The 16,918-nt window shown below is 40.0% G+C and overlaps 2 protein-coding genes across 2 annotated transcripts in view; one reads left to right on the plus strand and one right to left on the minus strand.

Moving 5' to 3' along the window:
• Window positions 1–211: 211 nt before the first annotated feature.
• NPPA (natriuretic peptide A) lies at window positions 212–3,869 on the plus strand. The gene is made up of 3 exons (XM_063437079.1): window positions 212–414; window positions 1,953–2,267; window positions 3,493–3,869. Exons 1-3 carry the CDS (start codon window positions 298–300, stop codon window positions 3,496–3,498), a joined length of 438 nt encoding a protein of 145 aa, XP_063293149.1. The 5' UTR covers window positions 212–297; the 3' UTR covers window positions 3,499–3,869.
• A 1,484-nt stretch (window positions 3,870–5,353) lies between these two features.
• CLCN6 (chloride voltage-gated channel 6) overlaps window positions 5,354–16,918 on the minus strand; it is a 29,424-nt gene continuing 17,859 nt past the window's right edge. The window contains exons 11-23 of the mRNA XM_063436781.1: window positions 15,555–15,668; window positions 14,468–14,634; window positions 14,244–14,370; window positions 13,705–13,843; window positions 13,454–13,607; window positions 13,192–13,351; window positions 12,792–12,898; window positions 11,603–11,789; window positions 10,923–11,080; window positions 10,555–10,711; window positions 9,709–9,816; window positions 8,887–9,012; window positions 5,354–7,465 (exon numbers count right to left, since the gene is read on the minus strand). Of these exons, the coding sequence (XP_063292851.1) occupies window positions 7,385–7,465; window positions 8,887–9,012; window positions 9,709–9,816; window positions 10,555–10,711; window positions 10,923–11,080; window positions 11,603–11,789; window positions 12,792–12,898; window positions 13,192–13,351; window positions 13,454–13,607; window positions 13,705–13,843; window positions 14,244–14,370; window positions 14,468–14,634; window positions 15,555–15,668 (1,785 nt within the window). The 3' untranslated portion in view covers window positions 5,354–7,384. The remainder of the gene's footprint in view (window positions 7,466–8,886; window positions 9,013–9,708; window positions 9,817–10,554; window positions 10,712–10,922; window positions 11,081–11,602; window positions 11,790–12,791; window positions 12,899–13,191; window positions 13,352–13,453; window positions 13,608–13,704; window positions 13,844–14,243; window positions 14,371–14,467; window positions 14,635–15,554; window positions 15,669–16,918) is intronic.

Below are 16,918 nucleotides of genomic sequence, written 5' to 3' on the forward strand. Positions count from 1 at the left end.
TTCCACCAGAGGGTCAGTCTGGTCAAGTGGAGAAGTCACCCTTCGAATGAGCCTGTGGCCACGAGGAGGGAAGGATAACTTTAAAAGGGAATCTTCATCTGGCTTCCAAACTGTTTCTTTATCATTTCGGAAGTGCTAGAATGTGGAGGGGGGGTTCATTCCTCAAATTAACTCGTGGCCTTACTGCCCATATAAAATCCGTCAGGGTGGTGGCAATCAGGACATTTGGAGAAGCAGACAAAGATTTAAAGACTAGGAATCAAGACGTTTGGCAAAACAAAGAATATTAGAGGAGCCATGGGGGCTTCATTTGTTCAATACACTACTTTTGCATTTCTTCTTCTTGCAGTGATGGAGTCCATTGGAAGCCCAGCGTACGGCTCCATCCTCTCCTCTGACTTCTCTGATTTAAAGGTAAGCGAGAAATGGACAGGATTATTATAAAAAGAGTGTCTGTTGTCCAATTTGGGAAATGTGGAGAATTAAAATGGGAAATTTAACATTTAGGCCAATATAGCAGAGTTTCGAACTGGATGGAAACGCTGGGATCAGGATTTAGGACACTGGACTCAGGTAGAGGAAATTCTGTGAAAATTAAAAGCGAATGTTTAATCTAAAACTATACTGACTTTTATTCCTGGGATTTTAACTGAATAACAAAATACACTGTGGCAATATATATATAAATGTGGGATAGAAGATAGTACTCCAGGGACTCTGTATTCTTTTAAAAATAAAACAACGTTTAAGTCCAATTATCCATTTCAGCCTCTGTATATAATTCTTTTTAAATAAAACTATATTTGTGAAAATAAGATAAGAAGAAAACTGTATATTTTGTGCCATTTTACATGTTGTAAGGCCTGTGTGTATTATATTGAACTCTAAATGAAAGAGCTGTATAGATAGAATTTTACAATTTCATAAAAAAACTGCTTGGGAGGATGGAGAGATATAGGAGATATTTTGTTTCAATTAACATAGAATGCAATGTGTTGCATAATTAACTTTAAATGATCATATTTAATATAGATATTAATAGACAGAATTATTTAACATGAAATTGGTGAGTGGAAACTAGTTTAGTTAAATAAACACACGGTCTACAGATGTAAAAATCAGACAATCAAAACCTTAAAATAGCAATATAACAAAAAAAAACATAAAAATCTGGATGGGTGAGAGAATATTTAAATACATTGTTAGAAGGGGGTGATACATTTATATTGGAAAGTACTCTTTACACAAGTGGGATTGTGGATTTTTATGTTTAACTTACAAATCTATACTTTCTTGCGTCTACATCTCCCCCGTAGCCTTTCATAATGAATTCTCTAGTCCTACTTGTATATCTGCCCTTCTTTTGGCACCCAGCTCCCCATAAAGTGATTCTTTAAACCCTTCCCTAAGCAAAAAGTCAATTCTGTGGCCACATAAATTAACAATGCAGCTAATATAGTTAGAATTATCTTTCCCATGACAAAGATCTATCTTACCTGTGAAAGTCTACTTTTGGATTGATAGATTTACCTTCTAATCAGTAAGACGCCTTGAGATTTAAACAATGTATGAGAGCTTTGTAGTTGATACATATGAACTCAATATAATTTCAATATTATCCACATCAAAGTCTTCTAAAACTTGTCCTGCGAAGATTCAGACAAACCGTACAGCGATCATGGTCATGCTGGGTCATTAAGAGTTTGTGTACAGTGTATATACACATAATTGTTTTTAATAGAACGTAAAAAAATTTTGGGGAAATAGTAGCTTTAACATTTAGAGGAACGTTACCCAAGATGACACTATAGCTTCCAGTGGTCACACTGTATGCGAATTAGAAACATTACAAAGTAATAATTGACATGATTGATTAGGCCCTCCATTGAAATGTTCATTCTTAACTGAACAGAGTGACACTTGGTTAACATGTTACAATGTGCTTCCACCAGGACATATTATCACGCTTGGAAGACAAACTTCCTTCTGAGGATGTTGAGGCCCCATCACCAGACTTGTTTGCCCAGAATTATGACACAGTTGACTCGTCAAATTCAGCTCCTTCCTGGACTGGGGAAGCTTCAAGACCTCAGTCAGATTTGGCCTATAACAAAGGGTCCTGGGGGCCACCAGATAAATTGTCCCCACTCAAGAACAAACTACGGGAACTTCTCAACGCACCGAGGAGCATGAGAAGATCTGACTGCTTTGGATCCCGGATCGATAAAATTGGAGCACAGAGTGGCATGGGGTGCAATAGCAGACGGGTGAGAGACTCTTGTTTCTGATGGGGAACGGTGTTCATGTATTTTACTGAAAAGTAATTCAATGGGGACATAATTTATTTCTGAGCTACCTCAAAAAATTATAAATAAATATAATGATAACCTCCAGAAATAAATCCTTGTGTGCCAAATAACAGAGTAATGTAATTATATTTTGGGGATTTTGTTGCAGACAATCTTTATACATGTCGTAAAAAACCCCCACCAAAAATACAATGAGGCCCATCAAATTTAGCATTAGCTTCTATGCCATTATTTAATACATCACCCCGCATTCAGGTAGTACATACCGGACCTTCCTAAACCCTAGACCCTTGCTAAGCCGCTTACGGGAAGAATGATTAATTGTGATATATATTTTCAGAAGGACAATGTTTAACCCCTTAATGACCATTGGCATTTTTTTGTGGTGTGCCATCAGTAAGAGGACAGATTGTTATTAAAGTACAGGGTGTACATAACTCTTAACTGGTTAAAAAGATTTTAACAGTTTTTTTAGACTATTAAGGGAGTCGGCAGAAGTTTTTGAGTCAATATAAGTTCAAATGGTTCTCATGAACTTTTCCAATTATGTTTGTAATATACAACCTCGGGTAATTGTATCCCCACTTTACACTCTCTCATTATCTATGGTTTCCCAAATCCAGTCCTGATGGACCACTTATAGACGGGGATTAACACATTTAACTCAAGGATCACTAAGTAACCCATCTGTGCTCAAACATTGGGTTATTTCTTGAGTGTCTTTTTGAGAACAGGAATTGACAAAAATGCTTTTGCAGTAAATTGGTTCTCTGATGAATCCTTTAGGACGGTCTGTGGTCCAGGAGTTGAAAATCGAAAGCTTAACTCTTTCAGACATTGCTGTAGACGGCAACAATAATCATGGTAAATTACACCACTGGATGTTATCAAGTTAAGCTGTGGTTTTATAGAATTCTGGCCATTATCATCAAGTTCACATGCTACACGTTACCAACATTATATTCCGGTCTGTGCCAGCATGGAATACCCAGCTTTAGCAGATCTTAACATAATTCCATTCCAAAATAGAATCCTTACAGATCACATTGATTGGACGTCATCTTTCTCTACAAAGTATATTGCCAATATTCAGCCATCCTGTGATTTTACTAGAATATATGTTTAATAGACATGGCCAAAAATAAATACTTAACTAAATTAACTCGTTTTATTTTCTTTATAGTTTTGAAGCAAGCAGTCCGAGATAAGAAAAGCCCAGGTGTCGACGACCAAAGAGAGGGTGAAGGGTTAATGTATTTACAGACACTGTGCACCTAACACAATCTACGTCATTGTTTCATTCATGTGCAAAATCTATTTATTTTTCTACATGTAAAATTTTGACAGCTCACAAAAACGTCACTATTTATTCAGAGTGATTTAATATTATCACATCCGGAGGCTTGTGACGCATTGCAGCAGAGAAAGTGTTAAATCTTCAGGACCTTGGACGAGTTAAACACATTTTATTCCTTATTTTGTTGTTGTTGTTCCATTCTTTGTTGTATAGTGAAGAAAAATAATAAAGGATGCTTTCTACAAGCCTCATGTTGCCGGGGATTATCTCAGAAGTCTGTTCGTTATCCTTGTATCACTGACTGATTCATACTCTGTTTTTTCAAAAATCACTGCCCGAGTCCGATTCCCTCTCCCAGCATCAACATTTTAATCGGCACCATATCCCCATAGACACTACAAAACACTGCGAAAAGGCCTTAAAAATTCACCAATACTGTAATTCTTTGTGCTGATACAAAGAAAAATCTTAATTCTGTTTGACAGAGTAGAAAGTAGACATGAGGCAGAGGGGTACTATAATCTTACTAGTTTCTGGAGATGTCCAGCACCTCGCTATGTTCTTGCTGAGCCAACGCATTTAATGCCAAAGGCAAAAAAAAATAAAAAAATTTATAATAACGACATCAGTTATTATGGTTGGGAATGGATTTACGGTATATGTGCTATAACACAGTCCGGACAATCAGAGGGTTAATTATTTGTCATTTTGCCTGGGAAAGTGTTGTATAAATCATAAGTTGGCTAACAGGGCTCCTTAATTTGCTCTCGAGAGTTTAAAATATAGTATGACGTATCAGAAGGACACATTATCAGTATAACACAAACGGCTGAAGCAGTGTCCAAAAGACAGCGTTACAAGAAGGTGAAAATAAATAAAATGAAAATGAGGAATTTCATGATGTGATTCATTATTTGAAGATAAGCCTAATGGCTCCATTGATATCCGCAGGTACACAGCTATCTGAAAAGAGGAGCCATCTAGTTCCCGTAATTTTCCTGGATTTTGTGATTTGACACAAGTAATATTTTACATAAATCCTATTCTTGCTATCGAGCAAGTTTTAATGCATCTCTGAGCTTTTAAATAACGTGAACTAAAATTACTGAAACACATATTTGAGCAGCAATAGATTAAATTACGAGATTAAAGCACAATTTGACATTATCAAAAAACAACAAAAAACCTAGACTGGTTTAAAAAAAAAAAACTCTCAAATTATAAATATTTTTGAATAGGTTGTAAACCCTCCCCTTCCCCCCAAAAAAATCCTGTGATCGGTTTGAATCATAACCGATAATAAAATGGAAATATTAACCCAAATTAGATCTTAAATATTAATCTATATTGTCGAAATGTTATGAACTGGAACAAAGTTTTTGTTCTCCAGTCACTCCAAAGATAATTTTATTTTGCGCTCCATGTTTTTTTACATTTAACTTTTTATTTATTAATTATAATTTTATGTTTCCCTTTTGAGCTGTGAAGACAAATATCATGTAATATACAAGATACTCTCAATGGCAAAAAGAACCGCGTTCTGGAGAAATGTATAAATTAATGCATTATACACACTGATCAGAACGTGGTTTTTTTTTTCTCTCTCTCTCTCTCTCTCTGAAAATAAACACTCAGACCAAGATAGGTTGTTTAGTTTTTTATTTGGACATATGATAATACTGATAGGATGCGGACACAAATTTAAATTAAATACATACAAAAAAAAAAAAAAAAATACAAAAAAAAATCTACAGATTATGTACAATTAAAATGAAATAATTTACAGTGCATATGATAATAAATGGGATGACATGACAAGGGGTCATAAAGCACGCTGAGGGAAAATAAAACATCATCAATCATGAACAATTAAAGAACGTTGGTTGTGTCTAAATGTTTGAATCCAGTGTCCCAAAATAATATTACAAGTGATACTCACATGATGATATACAAAAATATAGATTGAGAGATGGAAAATCTAATACTTAAACCATAATGAAATTAGAACTGCCTTCTGACAAGGCACAGACAAGGCATTTTATGCAAATTAAGTAAATTTTACCATGATCATCTCGCACAATACACTGGGTCCCATGTCACGTGGTTGTTTTGTAAGAAAGGTTTGAGTCCTGCTTAATATCAACAAGGACTTGGAACAGAAGTGGAATTATGAAGTAATATGGGAAAACAAATGGACCGTGTATTCCCGTATTAGCTGAAATATGTGTTAAAAGCTAGACTAATATTTCTACATTTAAAAACTGGATTCAAAAATACACATCTCGAAAGAGACTTTCTCTTTAACCAGAATGAAACCCAGGTCTCTCTGGCATGGAAGGGTTAATGAGAGCTCGGTAGCTATGAAGACGATCACAATTAACAATTACATCTCTTCCTAACCTCCCACAATGTTTAGTTAAAAAATAGCAGTATATTCTGGGACATTGGGAACAAAATGTTTCCGTAAGACCCAGCATGATTTCAAAAGTCTTTTTGACAGATTACGATGACATTTTTAGCAAAAATAAACGTTCCTTCATTGAAAAAAGAAAAACAAAAAGCAGCAGAGATTCGGCTCTGTCCTTGCAAGTTTGTCATTACAATTATTCGTCGAAGCCAGGATAATCTGATGAAACCATAAACCTGTATATTTTTATTTTATAGCGAGATTAAATGAGCAATACTTTTTATCCCCCCTCCACGTTAAAACCCCACTTGAACCTTACAAGTATTTAAAGAATAGATTTGTTTTGCTACAATGTCACATTATGGGACATATCTGGAGTTAGTGGTAAAAAAAAACCCAAAAAACAATGGAATAATCCATGGAGGGGGCAGGAGGGTAGCCATTTAAGGATACGTTAGGTGGCACGCCACAGCTATTCCATTAATTAGAAAACATGAATGATTAAGTTTGTATTTACACACCCGGTAAGTACATGGATGGACAGGGGCAAGCATAAGTCAGTATTTCATGTTGGGCGTTTAAGGATAAGCTCACCTCTGGGTTTATAAAAATAAGGGAAATCAGATTGCCATCCCTTGCTCTTGGTAAAGTACAGCTCCCATTCCCCCGGTCTGGAAGAGAGTTATAGAAAGTGTATTTTACCAACAGAAGGAAAGCACCCAGATTGGACGCCTCAGGTATACAAGACCCTGGTCCTCACACAGTCAAGACACATAGTAAGAGCATGTAACATCTTTTGCAGTGCCAATAAAAAGTCTGGAAGGAAATCAATTCACTAGATTTCGAAGGAATGTTAAAATAAACGTTTGCGGTAGGGGTGTAAAATAAACGGAAGATTCATCCATCTACGTTGGGAAGACAAGTTTCTTTTGAAGATATGGGCTGTGCCCATTCCAATGGGTGGAAGAGATGGCCGTAACCCCTCACCTGTCTAAAGCTTGTAGATAGTCACCGACGTCATAATTGAACAGTTGACTCTGCACAGGAATACACCCCTCAAAGCAGTAGAACAAGAGAAGACACATTACAATACAGGGGCTCACACCAGGAGCCAAAATGCCCACAGCATTAGAACACGTAACAGTCCATTAACCGAGTGCAGCATACGTTTAGATCCTAACATCTTGCAGCAGCAGCAGATTCCTTGTTCAAGGAGGCAGGTAAGGGTGGAGAGAGACGGGCCTGGCAGGTGTATCAAATTAGAATCAAATCGTTCACTACGTCGGAGCCCATGCTTGGAGTCTTTGGAAAACAACCCTCCGGCACATAGTGTACAAGAGGCAATCGGGGGGAGGCGCGTCACTTAAACGATCAGGAGGTCATGTAGTGTTGCCTCAGACGCGCTTGCAGGAATTCATGGGTCAAGTTGTGGCGGGTTATTATACCGACAATCTAAACCAACAAAAATGTGAGACACATACTTGTAGATAACAGAAATCTCAACGCATCCTTTCTGTTAAAATAGTTTATAGAATGAATATAGTTACCGTATATACTCGAGTATAAGTCGAGTTTTTCAGCACATTTTTTGTGCTGAAAAACCCCAACTCGACTTATACTCGAGTCAATGTCTGTATTATGGCAACTTACATTGCCATAATACAGACAAGGGGCTGGCAGGAAGCGTTTGCTTCCCTTCCCTGCAGCTCCTGACAGCTCCCTCCTCCTCCGTGCCGGTCCGGTCAGCTCCCTTCTCCTCCAGTGTAAGTCTTGCGAGAGCCGCGGGGTCAGAGCGTTGCCACGGGTTACCGTGGCAACGCTCTGCGCGGCCGCGAGACTTACACTGGGAGCTGACCGGACCGGCGCGGAGGAGGACGGAGCTGACAGGAAAGGTAAGTAAACGCTTCCTGCCAGCCACCTCCTACACAGCCCATCCACTGGACCACCAGGAAGTGAGAGCCCCCCTCCCTGCCATGTATCAAGCAGGGAGGGGGGACGAAAATCTAATTAAATAATAAAATAAATATTACAATAAAAAAAAAAAATAATAAAAAAAAAAATATTACTAATAAAACAAACAAACAAAAAATATTAAAATAATAATTAAAAAATAATAAAAATGCCCACCCCGCATCAAGGCTCTGCATCACACACACACAGCACTCATACACACACACTGTAAATAAATATTCAATTAATATAATTTTTTTTAGGTTCTAATTTTATTTAGAAATTTACCAGTAGCTGCTGCATTTCCCACCCTAGTCTTATACTCGAGTCAATAAGTTTTCCCAGTTTTTTGGGGTAAAATTAGGGGCCTCGGCTTATATTCGGGTCGGCTTATACTCGAGTATGTACGGTAAATACTGCAGGAAAAACTGGCTCTCAAGGTGCTTGATCGCCACCTCCTGGAAATTAATCAACATTGCAGATTTACAGAAAAACTGTAATTGATGGGAACAGTTAGTTTACACAGCATTCCCCAAATAACTGAAAAGGTTAAATAAAAAATTGCCTATGAATGGTTTGCGACTAAAAAATAAATCTGCAATTTACAATAGGCCAAAAAAAAATGAGATGAGTTTATGCCATGACACAGAACTGCAATCTGCAAACAATCAATCAATCAATCAATCATACTGGAAGAGATCCCAGCTCAGCATACAGACCTCTGCTGTCACGGACAATAATTAGGAATCCAGAGTTTGCCAGCAGGTAGATCTCTAGTTGTGATAGAATCTTCAGGCTGACATCACGGAGTTGGGAATGCAAATTTTTCAACAGTGATTGCACCACTGGATTAATTCACCCAGCTCTTTAAAATTTACCAGACATTTTTTCTACCTCCAGCCAAAAAAAACAAGAGAACTCACCTCCCCCACAGCATTAACCACCGGTAAATGTCGTATCCCCATGGTTCTGAAGAGATTAAACACCTGAGAGGCATGGGTGTTTGGAGAAACGCTGAAGGGGCATGGATTCATGTATGGGGTGACATCCTAAAAGAGAGAGAAAACACAGAGATATACAATATATGTAATCACCATTAACCTATAGCTTCTCCAATGTCTCTGAAAAATAGTTCAGAAAGATTTGGACTAGTGCTAAGATGAGCAACTGATATTCAACTCAGTGTTAAGAGACCCAGGTGCAGTAGATCAAAATCAGGCAAGTAACCACAGCCTTTCTGAGGTCAGTTACAAGTTTGGTAATAACAGACTCATGGACGCAGTAGGAAACTAACAAGTTAAATATTACATAGTTACATAGTTACATAGCTGAAAAGAGACTTGCGTCCATCAAGTTCAGCCTTCCTCACACCTGTTTTTTGCTGTTGATCCAAAAGGCAAAAAAAAAAAAAAAAAAAAACCACCCAGTTTGAAGCACAATTTTGCAACAAGCTAGGACAAAAAATTCCTTCTTGACCCCAGAATGGCAGTGAGATTTATCCTTGGATCAAGCAGTTGTTACCCTACATTGAAAGATTATATCCTTGAATATTCTGTCTTTGCAAGTATGCATCTAGTAGCTGTTTGAACATCTGTATGGACTCTGATAAAACCACTTCTTCAGGCAGAGAATTCCACATCCTTATTGTTCTTACAGTAAAAAATATTCTGATATTACTGTTATTATTTTTCCTATAAAGATTGATGTGGAATTTAGGGGAATACAGCATTTGACATCTATTTTACCACAATCATGCGGGGGTTCAGGAGGGTGAGATTGACGTCGTGAATGTCCGGGTAACGAGGGTAATCTTCTAACATCTCAGCATGGGACAAACGTGGTTGGCTGGCACTCTGCAATTAAATTAAAAATAAAAACCATTTAGTCTTTTGAACCCAGGTAACAGTTTTGTCCAACAGCAAGAGGAAATGTTCTCCTGTTTGGGCAAGTGAACACACGAACACACAAAAAAAAAAACCCACACACTTTCAATCTTCTAAGGAAATTTAAAAATTGCCAATCAAAAAAAATAAAAAATAAAAAATAATAATAAGAAATATATATATGGGTCATAAATTGATGTTAACAATAAACTATCTCCGTTCGTTTACAGTCTAAACAGTACAACACAGTTTCCTCTCCAATGTGTGCGTGTCTCAGTAACGACATGAAGTGTGTAAAATGGATTTATTGTGTGGTTATAATGAAACATTAAATAAACGGTCCAGATTTGGACATTGGATCTGACCTGTATGGAATCCCAAATCAGCGCGTTTTTCACTGAATGAGAGAGAGGCGCAGTCGAATAATTATTAATTATTATTACGAATAATAAAATGACTTGCAGGGACATGCAGCACATCTCATCATAGGAGCAGAGAAAGAACTGTCGATTGAGTGAAAAAACTCTGCTGGTTTGATAGGCAATTACCAATCAACAGAAAAATGTAAACTTGCACTTTACTCCTTGGATGGCACTAACTCAGTTTTAAAATAGCTGCCTCCGCATTGCATTCCACAGTCTACTGAAAGAGACAGAGCCTTACTGAAAACCCCCCACTCTGCATCGTGACCACAACTGGGGGACTCACCGACTGGTTTTCAGAATAGCACACACCACGGACAAGTAATGTGACCAGCTGAGAACGTAGAATAAGACCATGGAAGGTCAAAGGTCGGAAACGTTCTTCCATGGTCCACTCCTCACTTGGAGACTGGTCGGGGTAAAGATTGGGATAAGGGGTATATCTAAAAGAGAGATACATAGGATTAACATGCTGGTGACAGACTCCGTAATTTTGTCCTTGTAGGTGCTGTGTGGCTAGCTCTGCGGTAATCTCCATTGTAAGTGACCATTTAGCGAATAACTATCACTGCTTTAGTGTATCACTTCTTCCACTGCACAACTCAATGGTTGTGAGTTCACGGTTTGATTTCCTGCCTCCCTCTGGGAAAATACCTCCGTTCCAGCATCTGCTGCAACATATCCTCTTTCTCCACAGGTTCCTCGGATGAAATATGCTCATCACACATATTGCGCAGCTCGCTGGACGGATAAGACTTCATAGACTGACTCCGCTTCCTCTGCTCGCCTGCACGAGTCAAAATGCTGGATTTCTATAGAAAGACAAAGAACATCCCATATAAGCAACCAAGGAATGGGATGGCAGCTTTATGCATGATGTTGGTCACTTGAAGGCAGTCTTGTTGCATATTAATAGGGTGACCAGATCTATTCTTTAAACAGGAGACACTTGGGAGAAACTACATTGCAAGAGCACATTAACAAGACCCACGAAGTACCATAATAACAACTGTCGGTTCAACTGTGGCTCAGTTCCCATCAGTCTGGGAAGTAGTTACATTGCGCCAAGTGCTGAGCAATGTATCCCTGGGGTATAAACAGGGGTTTATGGGATATATTCAGCATTCCCATTGACAACAATCTGACAGCTACGTTTGGCTGCCAGGTGTCAGGTACCTTCTTGTCTGGGAGAGCTCACAGCAGAACTTTTAGCTCTTTCCTCCACTAACAAAAACGGCGGTCAACTCAAACCACAGACAGTGGGCTTTAAAATAAAAGGTTAGATTCAGGAGACAAAGCCATGATTTACAACTGGTTTTACACATTAATCCCACCTTAAACTTAATATTATTGCTTATAAGCTGGTTCCCTTTCATGAATTCCTTCTCATTGCCACGGTTCTCGGTGACAACAGGAAACGCATGATGTGCGGTTGTACGGAGGATGCTGACCAACGACTGGACCCGGGTATGGGGGTAAACATAGGTAAGGTTGGGTTCCATTATATCGCTGGCTCTCAACCTGTAGCGAATTTGTAGAGACACAAGGGAACCTCATTACTCACAGATAAAGGATTTATTCAAATTAAAATATATTTATAACCAAGACTGGTATTCACCGTAGGACCAGAGCAATTTTGCCATTGTTCCTATGCGTGTTTTTGAAATGCCTTTCTACATAGTGCTATGACATCTGTTTGACATATACATTTGTTAAAAAATAAATACAAACTTTATTTTATTTTTTTTACACCTTGTGTGTATTTATCATGTGAGAGATTGCGTATAATTTATGGACCAGAGGGGGTACCCCAAGCATATCGGTCATGGTTGACCACTGTGTATGACAGGAAAGGTGTCATAAAATCACTTAATACTGTACTGAATTGGCCAAGTTTTATTTATTTGTTCTAAAGTGTGCTTCGACTGGTTAGCCTAGAGGATTTAGTCTATCACTACAATCAAAGGATGGATGAACTGAGATGGAGTAATATGGCAGTGCAATTTCTAGATTATCAGTGAGATCCCGGAGCGGCCAGGCTAAAGGTTCCAGTAAACCTGTGATTCTCGTCAGATGGATTTAAATGGTTTGTAAGAAAATTGGGGAATACCATCCATAGACTTATAGCACCCCAAAGTCTATAGTGTGCTGTATTGGCTACGGTGCTTTGCAAAAGAAATATAAGAGGCATAGAATAGGACAACGGGCACTGAAGAAAAATGGCATTTAAGACAGACTGTCACCGAACAGCAGGTAAGTCAAACTTCTCAACTGGCTTCCACAACGTGGTTTGGTGGCCAATAGGCCCGTCATTTTACATGCAACCAATAGTGTGGTCGCCCTGTTGATGGCACAGTAAAATATATGGGAAGCAGAGTGTTGTGGTTGATAATTGTAGACCCCAGAGAGGGATAAAATGGCACCGAAGTTGTAAAAGTGGGCAAACACCATTGAAACCAAAAGGAAACATCTGTGGGTGAAATCCCCGCTCAAACACCAAGATTAATGAGAGCACTTTCTTACTTGTCCATTTCTTCCTTGGTTTCCCACTCCAGGAGAGGGACGCCTTTCAGGGTCACATGGATGTCATATATCCCTTTATTAAATAAATCACCCGTCCATTTTGCAACCTAAAAGGAAGCAACAGAGGTAACAGTGAGGTGTCTGGATTACACACCTGCGGGGTCAGAGCATTCTAAACTATCCTGAGCTAGTCTGTGTCCAGAAAGATGAGCTGTTATAACATGATATGAAAAAGCAAAGTTACCGAAAATGTACACACGGTGTTAGAACGGTGCACACACTTACTGAGGTTTGCAGATTCAGTGAATATATGTTTTTTTAAAAACCTACAGTCTCACTATAAACAAACATTGTTTTCGTAACAAATTTACTGGATAGACGGAGCTCTGGGAGGACTTACCATCAGTGTAATCATGATTGGCAATCCATATGAGATCTCATTGGTCGATTCGATGAGGATCACAGTAAGGCTTATGGTCATGCGGACCACACCTCCAAGAAAGGCCGCAGCGCCAATCAATGCAAATGTTCCAGAGTAGATGTGGGTCAGCCCCAAATAACTGGACAGAGAGACAGACAGTCAAAGCAGTACACTAGGAAGCGGAAAGCGAAACCCCAGACGTTGCACTGGCTGAAACACTACAGCATGAGGCATAGTCTACCTTTTGAGCAGGTTAGCAACCAAGCGACCGAAGGCAGCGCCACAAAGTAACGAGGGTACGAACAGACCACTGGGGACAGAGATACCATAAGTCCAGCATGAGAGGAGGAAATACATACAGCAGAAGAAAGACAGAGTGACGGGGCTGAAAGTGCCTGGAACACAAGAGATGTAGAGCAGCTTTCACTAAACAGCTATAGACAGCAGAGCACTGCAGAGGCAGCATACACTTTGGACGTGTAAGGAACTCACCATCCTGATGGAACAGCTGTAAGATGGCGGACTCCTGCGGGTTGAAAAATAGAGTGGCCATATCGTTGTAGGTGTTGTTAGGACAGAAGAAGGTCTTGATGCTGGAATTCACGTCTTCTGAATTGGAGACCCAAGGAACCTAAAACCAGAAATGGCGTCAGAAAAAGAGGACATCAACCAAACGTATAGCAACATGTAATTTATTTGGATTCATGGCAAGCTGGGCGGTATAGCAGCTGGCCAGATAGAGAGATCTGTGCCTGAGGTGCAGTAACACGGGCTGTTTTGGGGGTCACGGAGAGCTTTCATATTTGTCCATCCATTAGCATAAAACCCAGAGGACGGCACTCAGACACTTTAGGCAGCACAAACGCTACACGAAACTGGACTTATATTGCACGTGTCCCTTTAATTCTGAGGTGCTAGACTCTTTACTTCAGCCATGAACTATGAGTCTCAGAGATTTTTAGATTGAGTGTAGAATATAAGGACTCTGTCGAAGCATTAAATCACTTCTCTCCTTCTCATGTACAACATACCGGCAAGGAATGGCTGCTATTGCTCCAGTTTGTTGGTGGAGAGAGAGTTCTGCATTCTCCCAAGACCATGGATGCTACAAACACGATCACCGTTGTAACCAAGGAGACAAGTAGACTCTCACAGACCCTGCAGGATAACGTCATGTTAGAGAGCAACCTAGGCTGCCTGTACAAACGTTATCATAAGCACAGTATGGAACAATAAACCAACACACAGTCTGTACCTGACCAGCTTAGGTTTCGGGTGTACATTCTTCATTCGATATTTGGCAAGCCTTTTATTCAGACAATTGAAGGTGGCGCCTAGCAAACCTCCAACCACACCCATGATGATAAAAAACGCCAAGTCAACTATAGTCCACAGGTGACATTGTTTATCTGAATCAGAGCACTGAAAGGAAAACAAATACAAAATCATCCAGAAGAAAAAGAAAATAAATACATTTTGTGGCTGTTACAAATGTAAAAAACAAAAAACAAAAAAAACCACTAAACGCAACCCCAACGTAACCCACTTCTAATATCAATTCGGTTTTACTGTATTTAACACAGTTTAGATGGTGGTGTGTTGCTACCATCTACTGGCCGTTTTCAGATTAATACTTGGTGTAATTCTAAATGAGTTTGTTTCCCAGCCGAACCTGGCTAAGCCCAGCACCGGTCCCACACAGCTGGGGGCAGACCTCGGAGGGTCCTCACAAGCTGCCGCTCAGACGCAGTTTAATGAATACGTTAAAAGGCTCAGAAGAGTGTTGGCTTCCAGCGCGGCACAGAGCACATCAAACAGGAGCCACTAAAAACGGCCCCAGCAAACTAACAGAAGCCCCAGGTAGCAATGGATTTAGCCCTGCTCACACCATGATCTCTTTGAAGACATTTAAATGCCTATTTAAAGAACCACTTGCAGCACTGGCTTCCACAAAGTCTGGGGCCACTGAGAATAGCCCCAGCAGACAGAGGGGAGCCCCACCGATACCTGGGGTTCCCTGATGTGAGCAAGAATTTAAACCTGCACAGACCAAATCTGCAGGACGTGTCATTACGTCCAAAAGGCCATTATAGTAAGGACATAATGGAACATCCTAACGGCATAAAGAGGTGAAATGTGGCACATCGGGCATCTAGCAGTGTTGTTCATAAATATGAAAGAAGATTCTCAATGTTAACAGAAAGCATTCATGTTTCATGCGATTTACGACTAAGATGGTTTGGGGAGAGAGCCCATTAACCCCCTACATCAAGACCAACACTTACTATACTGAGGGTAAAGACTTAAATCTTACTACATTAAAAAGCAGAATGTGCACACACCTTAAATTCACCAAAATTCAGAAGTCCAGGCACTTGGAAAGATCCCCAGCTTGAAAACTGTATCCCAGAGCGAAAGAAATTCAGAGTGAAAGTTGCCGACATGGAGCAGAAGAGCTGAGAGAGAGGAGAAATTGAAATTTTAACATAATGACAATAACTACCCATTCTTGTCTAAATAAGATTAATTTAAATTACTAGCCATTCTGTTACAAAGTGGGAGGTGAGCGATCTATTCCGTTACAAAGTGGGAGGTGAGCGATCTATTCCGTTACAAAGTGGGAGGTGAGCGATCTATTCCGTTACAAAGTGGGAGGTGAGCGATCTATTCCGTTACAAAGTGGGAGGTGAGCGATCTATTCCGTTACAAAGTGGGAGGTGAGCGATCTATTCCGTTACAAAGTGGGAGGTGAGCAATCTATTCCGTTACAAAGTGGGAGGTGAGCGATCTATTCCGTTACAAAGTGGGAGGTGAGCGATCTATTCCGTTACAAAGTGGGAGGTGAGCGATCTATTCCGTTACAAAGTGGGAGGTGAGCGATCTATTCCGTTACAAAGTGGGAGGTGAGCGATCTATTCCGTTACAAAGTGGGAGGTGAGCGATCTATTCCGTTACAAAGTGGGAGGTGAGCAATCTATTCCGTTACAAAGTGGGAGGTGAGCAATCTATTCCGTTACAAAGTGGGAGGTGAGCAATCTATTCCGTTACAAAGTGGGAGGTGAGCAATCTATTCCGTTACAAAGTGGGAGGTGAGCAATCTATTCCGTTACAAAGTGGGAGGTGAGCAATCTATTCCGTTACAAAGTGGGAGGTGAGCAATCTATTCCGTTACAAAGTGGGAGGTGAGCGATCTATTCCGTTACAAAGTGGGAGGTGAGCAATCTATTCCGTTACAAAGTGGGAGGTGAGCGATCTATTCCGTTACAAAGTGGGAGGTGAGCGATCTATTCCGTTACAAAGTGGGAGGTGAGCGATCTATTCCGTTACAAAGTGGGAGGTGAGCGATCTATTCCGTTACAAAGTGGGAGGTGAGCGATCTATTCCGTTACAAAGTGGGAGGTGAGCGATCTATTCCGTTACAAAGTGGGAGGTGAGCGATCTATTCCGTTACAAAGTGGGAGGTGAGCGATCTATTCCGTTACAAAGTGGGAGGTGAGCGATCTATTCCGTTACAAAGTGGGAGGTGAGCGATCTATTCCGTTACAAAGTGGGAGGTGAGCGATCTATTCCGTTACAAAGTGGGAGGTGAGCGATCTATTCCGTTACAAAGTGGGAGGTGAGCGATCTATTCCGTTACAAAGTGGGAGGTGAGCGATCTATTCCGTTACAAAGTGGGAGGTGAGCGATCTATTCCGTTACAAAGTGG

Source organism: Pelobates fuscus, chromosome 11 (assembly GCF_036172605.1).
Source record: "Pelobates fuscus isolate aPelFus1 chromosome 11, aPelFus1.pri, whole genome shotgun sequence".
Taxonomy (NCBI): Eukaryota; Metazoa; Chordata; class Amphibia; order Anura; family Pelobatidae; genus Pelobates; species Pelobates fuscus.

Excerpts from the sequence above, each read along its gene's own strand:
- NPPA (XM_063437079.1), top strand. The coding sequence starts at position 298 with ATGGGGGCTTCATTTGTTCAATACACTACTTTTGCATTTCTTCTTCTT. Across the intron at positions 415-1,952 it reads CTGACTTCTCTGATTTAAAG|GACATATTATCACGCTTGGA; the intron begins GTAAGCGAGAAA and ends TGCTTCCACCAG.